Genomic DNA, 11,203 nt, shown 5'->3' on the forward strand with positions numbered 1-11,203 from the left:
TACACAGAAGAAATATTAGGTGTTGTCATTGATGATCTTGTCTGCAGTCTTTCCCTGAATGACCTGCGCCAAGTATGGTTTCAGCACGATGGAGCACCACCACATTTTTCTACCAGGGCGAAGAACTGGTTGGACAGACGTTTTCCACAACAGTGGATTGGGCGCGCAGGAGCGATGTTTTGGCCACCAAGATCACCTGACCTTTCTCCGCTCGACTTTTTCCTTTGGGGCTACGTTAAAGATCGAGTTTACGTAACAGAGCCCAGCGATGTTAATGACATGAAGGACAGGATAACATCTGCCTGTGCGAGTATTCCTGCAGAAGTACTGCGCCGAGTCATCGAGTCGACGCGACAGCGGTTCATGCTTTGCGTTGCTGCCGAAGGCAGGCATTTTGAACACTTTTTGGGGCATTGACGTCTTGAGAGGTGAAGAGTTTCGATGAGATTTGTGCATGACCGAAATATGCTTATGTAGCAGCAGGAAATATGCGTTAGCAAGGATAAAACTGTTTCAGTTATTATTGGTGGAGTTGTTGCTCTTGTTTCAATAAAAGTTACAGTACTCGGACATCAGCAGTCACGCTATTCGCGTAGCCCAGGCAACGACCACGCATGCTTCTCTAGTGATTATTACGCACGCGCACTGGCATCCAGATTCTCCGCTCGCACCATTATCTCGGCATGGTATCTGCCACTATCGTTAGAGGCTCTGCAGTTGCGTGTTACGACACTGGTTGCAAGCGTTCTTCGATTTTTGATTTCGACGGCCGAAGAGGGCAAGGGTAATTGCTATCACCTATGCCTACGCTTCCACCCTCTTCACACACTAAACACCACACGCAACAGATGCGTCACTTTAGGGAGGAGCTTTGCGCGGACCCTCACCCTCTTGCATGCGTAATCGTGCGAAAGACAATTAAACTTTGGAGCCGGATATCTCGGAACACAGGCGTGCTAGAAAAAATCTTCCAACTGAAACTGTGTACAAACACCACTGCCTACATTTTTTCAATATAAACATGCCAACTTACCGCAGCCAGTAAAAAGTTAATTATTAAATTTTAGTTAATTGGGCTGCTGACAGCGATAATTATCATCTAACTTTCTGTCCCCCTGGCCGCTTAACTTATTTGCACAAGTGGTTCTCACGTGCCTTCGAGCGCCTAATTTTAAAAAAATCATAAAGCTTAATTTTGAACACCCGGTATCAGGGAACACTGAAATCAGCTTTTGAATATGATACTGGCTAAACGCAGTTGACAGCCGCGCAAAGGTGTTTATAACTCTAAATGCTCACGCGGAAAATCATCTCTTGCGCATCAATACGGTCACATTCATATCGTTACATTACAAGTAATCGATGATTACATAGGAGCCCTATCATGCTCATGACTACGTATGTTTGTGTTCTCCTGCTGCTCTTGTCTCTGATGCCCGTCCCACCATTGCCACTATACTGTAACGGTGTACCATGCATCGTAATCACCACCCTCGAGGTCTATATCTTAAGCTCAACGGTTTATGTGTAAACTAAGGGTTTATGTGTAAACCAAGGGTTTATGTGTGAACCAAGGGTTTATACACAAAACGCGGGTATACATTACTCAAGCAAATCGTCGTCTCGGAGATTTCTTACACCAGTGGACAGCGCCGAATCAGGAGGCTCTAACTAATAGGAGATACTCGCCACACGTGTATCGATTTGAACGGGCGTCGATTGGTTGGACTATAGAAATGCGGGTAATTATTGGACGAGCGAGCGTATACGTCACGCAAAGGGACGCTATCGCGAAAGTGAGTCGGCGGGTGTATACGACTGCAATTAACGCATAAAATTCTATACCGCGCGACACGTGGAGGTATCGCCGGTGACACTCTATAAGGCGGAAGTGAGTGATACGAAAACGATTCGCATCATACCGCATTAAGATACGACAAACATAAAAAATGAAATAAATCAAGGCTCTCGTCGGGTTTTCGCGCACTTCTATACCCGCCATACTGCTCAAAAAAAAAAAAGAGAGGCGATGGGAGAGGTTTGACAAGACGTATAGGGAACGTGAGCCTAACACCGGAGTCACGAACTGCGAATGAGACAGAAGTACACTGATTCCTGCCGAAAACTTGCAAGGATTGGAACCACCTCCCACAATCAGTTGCATCCATTACCTCGCCTTGCAGTTTTAAAACATCGCTCGATAACATACTTGCTGTTGGAAATGTAAACGTTTAATTTTGTTGTTAGTTTTCTTGTATAATCTACTGGCTGTATAACATAGTTGCAGTTGATAATAGTTGCTTTCCTGTGTTTAATAATGTTCTAGTGTCTTGTCTTGTCTATGTATTCTTTTCTTTAACATTGTTCGTCAGTGCCCGCTCCCCTCTGCAATGCTGTAAGCCCTGAGGGTACAATAAATGAAATGAAAACCACCGCCGACCTTGGAACACTTTTTTAGAGCGATTGGTATAGATAGGTGCTCATAAATATGCGGCAGAACAAGGGTCTACCTCGTCAGAACTCTGTGCTCCTTCGAGGTAGCTGAACGGTGTGTGTATACTCGGGTGCGCAACAGGTTCATGGGGCAGTGCGTTAAAAGCGCAGCTGCATACGGACTGTTTTACACGTATAGGTTGGTGCTTCTGTCACGACAGCTGCACATGAGCACACTCACACGTGAGTGGATAGCCTCAAAGATCTCGAGTGTGTGCGCGGATGACGTAGTTTGATGACGTCACATACATGGAGGGCGAAGCGGCGGTGTTGGGTATATACTGCCACCATGCAGGAACAAGATGAACAGCCGTCGGTGCATGTACCCAGCAGGCGCCGTCAGTTAACGGGGGCAGGTGTCACTACGAACGGGTGCCGTTAGTGAACAGGTGCAGTTATAAGTAAACCGGCAGGAGCCTTAGTGAAGGGAAATTGTTAGTAAAAGGCTGCCTTTATGTGTGTCGTCAGCGAGTAGGTGGCGTATACCATATAGACTGAACGGGTGCCGTAACTGAAAAGGTCTCGTTGGTGAACCGGTGTATAGGACACGTCGTTTGGGAGCAGGTGCCGTTATTGAACAGGCGTAGTTAGCGAACCGGTAGGTGCCTCACACTGAAGAGGTGCTGTTTGTACAAGGCTGCCTTAACGAACGGCTGTCGTTTGTGAACAGGTGCCGCTATCGAATTAGTATAACGTTATTGAACAGGTTATGTATACTGAACAGGCAATACGTATACATGTTTGAATCTGTGAGTCTCCAGTGAAGTGTACAATTTTGGCAATGAAACTTGATGGGTATGACGATTTCACGATAAGAAATTTCGGCGTGAATAGCTATTAAACCCAGTTTAACCGAAATGCGTAGTCACGTCTTTTCTCGGCGCTTGATTGTAAGCACGTAAAGAGAAGCGTCATCTTCTTTCTAGCGATGCTTGTGAAAATTAACCCAATATTGCGACGTTCAGGAATCGCTCGCATTAACAATGTTTCAGTGAATATTCGGATTTTCTATAATGTACGCTGACAATGAACTTTTAATCTACACATTGGAAGACGAACCTCACAAAGAAACAAACCCTGTCAATCACGATCAGCCGAGAATTTCACGATGCTCAGAAACGCGGTGAATTCGAGAGAAGCATCTGAGCAACGGCTTTCTTTTGAAAGTGAAACCCCACGAAATGGCCTTCCCTTATATCGAAGAATCCGTGACGCGTTTACGCTACGCGAACGCTTTTTTATATGTTCGAAGTAGTACGTCTTCCATAAGTATACGTCTTACAGGACCATGTGAAGACTCAACGCGAGACTCCATATAATGGGTGTATACGCATGAAAATGGGTTTCGCGTGTATACAGAGCACGTTGAGGGTGTTTGGGGGCGCAACCAAATGTGCATAGATCGCGCTTTTTAGTGAACATAACGTCTTAATGATATCAGTGAACATAAGGTCGTAACGATATGGTCGTAACATAAGGTCGTAACGAAAGGTCGTAACTAGGTCGTGCCAGGGTGGCACGACCTAGTCAGGCTTTTACTTAGCCTTTAGTCGTGTCCCCCAAGGCAATCTTGTTCAATTTTGCCTTGAATAAAAGCAAACCAAACCAACTATCTCTACCCGTTGAGAATAACGAAGACTCCATGCTCCCCAAGAAAGGAAGTTTCGACAGCGTAAAAAATAATCTGAACCGCATGCCTTCACCACAGTGCTTCAATGAAACAGAGGGTTCTTCACGGAGGCTCCCACGAAGTTGCGTAACCTAACAGCTAGGTGGCGCTGTGTGCTTCCGAGACGAATCTTCAGAGTGCATTTGAACAAGCGTGTACGGTCGAAAATGGTTTAGGACGGCACAGAGGAAACGGAAGGCACTCGCGTTTAGGGCCAAAGAGGTCGCAAGACGGCGCTCAGAAAGTGAAAGTTCAGGAGAAGGGGTCGTGGGAACCGGACATATCCTGTGAGACCCAATCGTGCCGTTGTAAGTCGAAGATAAAGAGGAAAGTAGCGCGAATCAGCGTGGCGTTGGCCGTGGGGCGATGTGCGGATTAGTGATCACGTAACCAGGGCGAAACTGAGAGACCTAACAACCGATAGCAGAACGAATCTCCGAATTTTCGATTATTGTTATTATAGCTTCCAGAATGTAGCCTATCCGTGCGCGGTCTCCACAAGGTGGTATGGAGACTGGTTTTGAAGCCTCGGTAATCTATAGTTGTGAGCGCAATTAACTCTGTAACTATAGCAGCAACGAAATAAAAATAAAAAGGCATAAAGAAACAAAAGAAAAGAAGGCTATATAGACACGATGTGGCGTATAGCTCGTAAAGAAGATGAATATAAAAAAAGAAAAGTCATCCGACAAGTTCGTAGCACAACGCTACAAATGAAACCTGGACTGATCTCTCGAAATAAAGCTTCGTAAAGAACGTACAAACAATTTGTCATTGTTCGGCATTCGACTGCGGAAAAACGCCTTTCAGGAACGGTTGTTCGACGATCCATCCACCACCTCAGCTAACCAACAGACTGGTGGATGGACGAAAACAGTGAGCGAAAAGCAAACTGCCGAGAATTTTCCCAGCGTCTCATATGAGCGGCAGCAACACAGCTGACACGCTTGCATTCCCGATTTTTTGAATGAAATACACCATAGAAAATGTGGCATGGGTGCAGTCACACGTTGCTACCTGCAGGTGCACTGCAGACAAATTATAAAACGCGAATGGCTAGCCAGTCACACCCCGTATACCGAGTCCATAGGCCCTCGTAGAGGTTGGGGGGAGGCGAGACACCGTTATCGCCAACTCCGTCGGCGCGCAGGTATACGCAATACTGATCGCCGACGATCGGAGCCTCCTCCTTCGCACGGGGCACACACACGCACACACAGACACCAAAGAGGGGCGTAATCTCCTCGGCCAGAAGAAGCAGCACGCTGACAGGAGCCGATCATGGGCGCGATCATCGGGGTCTACATGACTATACTCACCCAGCATCTTGCTCAGGTCGGCGTTGTGCAGGTCCGGGTTCTCGTCGGCCAGCCTTTTGCGTTCCCCTTTGGCCCACACCATGAAGGCGTTCATGGGCCTTCGGATGCGCTGCTCGGCGCTCCTCTTGCCCGCCGCCAAGGCGGCCACCTGTTGCTGCGTCGGACTCTCGGGCGGCGGCGGAGGAGCCACCACGCCGACGACGTTCACGGGGTTACACCGCTGCTGAGGCGGCGGCGGTTCGAGACTCCAGCGCGGCGCCCACTCGCCGCCGGCGGCGGCGGCCGCTGCCGCTGCCGCAGCGAGCTCCAGCTCGCGCGGATCGTGCTGCTCCCGTTGCATCCCGGCACTCCGCTGGCGCGCGCCGCCGACCGTGCGGCCATGCTTCGGGCTCAGCGCCAAGCCGCCCCCCCGCGCGTCCGACGCGGCCAATCGGAGCGCGCGCGGCGTCGTACGTCAAAAGCACGTGACGCGCGGCCAATGGGAGAGGAGGCGCGTTGCGCACGCGCGCTCGAGCGTCCGCGGCTTATCCGTTCGCGCGCACCCGCTGCTTGCAGCAGCAACGCCGGAGTTGCGGCGCTGCGTCGCGCCCGGTTCGTGCGGGGGAGGCGGGCTCCCCGACCGCGTTCCGTTGACTGGCAGCTTGACAGTGCGCGGCGGCCTCGTGCGCTGCAGCTGAAGGCAACGGCCGCCGCTCGCTCCTCTCTCGCCGACGACGCTGGAGAAGTGAAAGGCTGTAAAAAAGAAGAGAAAAAAAACTTTTCTTTTACACAGACCCCTGACAACAGCTGGCGAACCGGACCACGGGCTCCGACAACGGGTCGGCGGCGTCGGACCGCCGGCGCTCGGCTCTGATGGATCACGGCGCATGCTGCCGTAGCGCGCAGTTGGACGTCCCGCTGAGATTTCGCGCACCGCGGGGGGGTTTTGCGCGCTCTGTTTTTTTTTTCTTTTTGTCTTTTCCCCTCAGCGCGAGTCTTCGTCGCTTGCCACAGCTGCTGCTGTACGACGACTTGCGGGGAAGAGCTGTGCAAAGCACAGTCCTCGTCGTTTCGTGGAGTTTATTTCTGGCGCGTATTTTTTCCCAGCTGCACGCTCAGACCAGAGGCTGCATCGCTGCTTGTCGGCGGGGCAGCTGACCCAGATGGCCGGCCCAGATCGGTCCAGCCGCGCTGCCTTATCAGCGCCGAGTGTGCTTCCGCCTTCGCCCCCGCCGTGCTTTGCGCGTAACGCGGGCAGCACACACATAGAGGGCGCTGCGGCCCCGATGATCCCGGATCCACCATTACTGGCAAATGGTTCTCCTCCCGGAGTTTCTTTTTTTTTTTTCTTTCGTCATTTCTGTTTTATCTCGGATGGGGGTTTTATAGCGCGACGGTCGTTAGGCGCCGCCCCCCGGCATGACCCGAGTCCCCTTTCTGGTCTGGGATCCGATCCCAAGGACGCCACCCACTCTCCGGGAGTCCCATACTCCGTGTGTCGTTACGAGGAGAAAGAACGGGTCGTTCAACCCCCGAAGCCACGCCCCCTACGCCCAATCCTGGGTCTCATCGTTATTTTTTTTTCTTCGTGTGTGCGTCCGGAGGACCCGCCCCCTCCGGAACCCCGGGTTCAGTTAACTTCTCTCCGCAGCTTCCCTTTTTTCTTTGTTCAGTTTGTCTCCTCGATAACCGCTAGGCGGAGGCACATGTCCTGGGTTATTTAGGAGGTCTTTCTTTTTTTTCCTTATCCTTTCGTGTAGGCAAGGCTGAGCCTCGTTCTCCCTTTGATCGATGGTCTGTCGGACGCCGTTAGGAGGAATAAGGGCTGCCCGCGGGCGCGCAAATGCTGGAAGCAGGCGAGCGATCAGAAAAAAGGGGTGAATCGGAAAGGTCAGATAATACCGAAACCCTCGCGTGACTCAATGCACCGAGCGGTGTCACTAATGGTTCCGCGGACAGCCGTTATGGCGGCGCTTCTGGTGTTACGGTGTCTGTCCCGATGGGCCGAATGTGTGTGCGATATCGATGCGGGCCGAAGATAAGGCGCAGAAAGCTCGAGACCCGCAAGTTTTGTAAAGAAACGGGGTCAATCCAGAGCACAGTACTCTTATAAGAAGGAGGGGTGGGGGGGGGGGTCTTCCTTCTCATCTGAGGGTGAGGTTAGTTTTGGCTTGAATTCTTTAAAGAGGCACTACAAGAACTTGCAGAATGAGAAAAAAGCAATTAAAGGACAACCATAGATGGGTCGCAATTAATAAACTATGCACCTGCTGCCCTAGGCGCTCGAAACACACAGTCGAGCAGTCTCCTCGCCTTTGTAGCGTAATCACGCACAACGGTGGGTCAAATCATATTGTTACACGACATCAGCAACGAGAGAGCGTCAGGTAGACGACAAAGACGATGAAAGCGACCGCGCTCCTGTTGTTGTTTTCGCTGTTGTACCCCATTATCCTGCCGCCCGGTTCTTGGTCCATCCCCCTCTGTGGGTGAGCGCCATCCATCTGAGGTCATCAGCATCAGTACCAACATCTTTGCTGCAGCTGCCTCTGACTCTCCCTGTATACTCTGTAAACATATTTATTTCATTCATTCTCTCAACCCCGTGACAATATAAAGGGGGTACCAGTTCTGTACAACAGCTTTACTCACACGGACCTGCATTGTTGATGTTTATCGGGCAGGGTTAAGGCGACGTAAGTATGTGACAGATATGGCGAACGGATCCTGATTGATTGACATGTGGGGTTTAACGTCCCAAAACCACGATATGATTATGAGAGACGCCGTAGTGGAGGGCTCCGGAAATTTCGACTACCTGAAGTTCTCTAACGCGCACCTAAATCTGAGCACGCGGGCCTACAACATTTCCGCCTCCATCGGATATGCAGGCGCCACAGCCGGGATGGCGAACGGATCCTCGATGTCGCATTCACATAGCTCTTTACTTCCGAAACTTTACTTCCGGAAACCGGGGACATACGGCTGGCCATTGTGAAGAAGCTCGTTGTGAAGAAGCATGCATTGCGATGATTTCTTCCGAACTTGGCGAATGAGTATATGTGTTTATGAAGAGGAAAGATGGAGGGGGGGGGGGGGGGGGCAGGCGATGAAATTTACGCTTCCCAATGGCGTCATTTAATCTGGCTCAGCAGGCGAACGTTGATCGCTGGGCTGAATTTGCTCGTGCGGAGCACGCACTGGCCACACCACATTGTTCTTCGGACTGCTTGCAAGTGCCGACCGCCTGCAGGACCACTGCACGGCCGCCGCACGAAAGATCAGCGTGCTCTAATAATTAGACTCGAACGAGAGTCCTCAAACACTTAATCGTGGCCCTAGTATCGCTACACCTAAGTGTCAAGCATACCATGTGACAGTTATCGGCGACCAGATAAGAAGGCTGTGCGGGCAGGAGTGCCTGGCAATGCGCGATGATTGCTTATCTCTCACACCACCGACGATAAGGGTGCAGCAGAAAGGCGCGCGCGCGCCATCTCTCTCTCTCAAATTTTCTCAACCATTACTGATAGATAGATAGATAGATAGATAGATAGATAGATAGATAGATAGACAGATAGATAGATAGATAGATAGATAGATAGATAGATAGATAGATAGATAGATAGATAGATAGATAGATAGATAGATAGATGGGTGAATAGATAGATAGATAGATAGATAGATAGATAGATAGATAGATAGATAGATAGATAGATAGATAGATAGATAGATAGATAGATAGATAGATAGATAGATAGATAGATAGATAGATAGATAGATATCTGGGGTTTGACGTCTCAAAACCACCACATTATTATGAGAGACGCCGTAGTGGAGTACTCCGGAAATTGCGACCACCTCGGGCTCAACTACTACAAACCAGCATATAATTGTTTTGGCAACTGGCATAACAGAGCACGCATGCGCAGGCAACCAACGAAGAAGCGAAGGCGAGCGCCTTCGGAATCGAAGCGATAGCGCCATTACAGCGATAAGAGACGCATGTCGACGAATTAGCGAATATCGTGGTGGTTGTGGTTGACCTTGTCCCACGATGGTGATCGTATTCGATTTCACGTAAGCTCGTTTACTGAACAATGTAAGCGACCTATATAGGTAGACCAACCGCGACTTCGTAAAAACAGCTTCTCACAGTGTCATAGATAGCTCTGGTGACGTCAGCATACGCGCGTAATAACCAATTATGCATAACTTCATTGTGGTAGCGTTTCAACGAAAGCCCCGCCGCGGTGGTCTATAGTGGTTAAGGTACTCGGCTGCTGACCCGCAGGTCGCGGGATCAAACCCCGGCTGCGGCGGCTGCATTTCCTAGGGAGGCGGAAATGTTGTAGGCCCGTGTGCTCAGATTTGGGTGCACGTTAAAGAACCCCAGGTGGTCGAAATTTCCGGAGCCCTCCACTACGGCGTCTCTCGTAATCATATGGTTGTTTTGGGACGTTAAACCCCACATATCAATCATCAATCAAAGTGTTTCAACGAAAGCATTTTTCGATTTGTATTTCGGTGCAACGGGGACCTGTCGCGATGTCACGTGACAGTACCCTTATATGGCGGCCACGATTACGCCAGTGACGTCAATCCACTCTATTGTAAAAGGCATTGAAGGTTATGCTGATTCGCGCTTGCCTTATCGCTAGTATTGTACACTATACCACGTTTGATTCTGCTGATATCGGTTTCTGTTGTTTTTAATTCTGTTTATTCCTTTCTTTTATTTGTATACTTCAACCACGACCATAGGCATGCGTAGGGCTCACCTTTAGGAGGGTTAAGTTTATTGATTGATTGACTGAATGATTGATTGACTGATTAATTGATTGACTGATTGATTGATATGTGAGATTTAACATCTCAAAACCGCATATGATTATGAGAGACACCGTAGTGGAGGGCTCCGGAAATTTCGACCACCTGGGTTTATTTAACGTGCACCCAAATCGATATTGCGGCCGCCACAGCCGGGATTCGATCCCGCGACCTGCGGATCAGCAGCCGAGTACCTTCCTCTAGGCTCCGACGGCGGTGCGAGGGTGAAGCTTCAAAACTAATATGTAATACTCTAGTCGATATGCTTAGAGTTTCCTACTAGTTTACCCTCACGCTAGCTGCCTATATCGCAGAAAGGCGTTGGCTCTAGGTTTGATCCCGGGACCAAGACAACCGGATCATTCCTCAACTAGAAGCTTTACATTTCGAGAAATCAGGATGGTTTTTTCTTCGGCTTGTTTCGCATTAGTACGAGGTACAGATAACAGGAAGGGAGATAAAAAGCCACATATCAACTTGACTACAGGTGCCTGTCTCTTACTGCCAACAGACAGCAAGCGTGCAAAAGCAAAAAAATACAACGCGTGAAGGTGGATGCACAGAAAAAGAAAAAAAAAAACATGGACATATAAAAGCATGGGTAAGACGTAATGGACATGCATGCAAAAAAAAAAATATTCGGCTGATCCCGCGTGCAGTGAAAATCACTTATTTGCGAAGCCTCCATCAAGAAATCTGCCATGTCGCACTTTTAAAATGAGCATAAGGCATGCGGAGACTGTCACAGTCTACGTAGGAAAGGAGGTATAAGCAATCCTGTTCTCGAACATGCAACCATAAAACCAATAGGGCCGAGTGGCGTACCCAGTGGTTGTGCTCCGTGCCCTCCCCCCTTCCTACACCAACCTTCCCCAAACGTCTGCCTACGCGACTAATATGCCTCCCACAAAAT

At 49.6% G+C, this 11,203-nt stretch overlaps 1 protein-coding gene across 1 annotated transcript in view; it reads right to left on the reverse strand.

Moving 5' to 3' along the window:
• Positions 1–6,121, reverse strand: part of LOC119163535 (uncharacterized) — a 52,758-nt gene extending 46,637 nt beyond the window's left edge. The window contains exon 1 of the mRNA XM_037415549.2: positions 5,482–6,121. Within this exon, the coding sequence (XP_037271446.2) occupies positions 5,482–5,821 (340 nt within the window). The 5' untranslated portion in view covers positions 5,822–6,121. The remainder of the gene's footprint in view (positions 1–5,481) is intronic.
• Between the last annotated feature and the right edge of the window lie 5,082 nt (positions 6,122–11,203).

Source organism: Rhipicephalus microplus, chromosome 9 (assembly GCF_043290135.1).
Source record: "Rhipicephalus microplus isolate Deutch F79 chromosome 9, USDA_Rmic, whole genome shotgun sequence".
Lineage (NCBI taxonomy): Eukaryota > Metazoa > Arthropoda > Arachnida > Ixodida > Ixodidae > Rhipicephalus > Rhipicephalus microplus.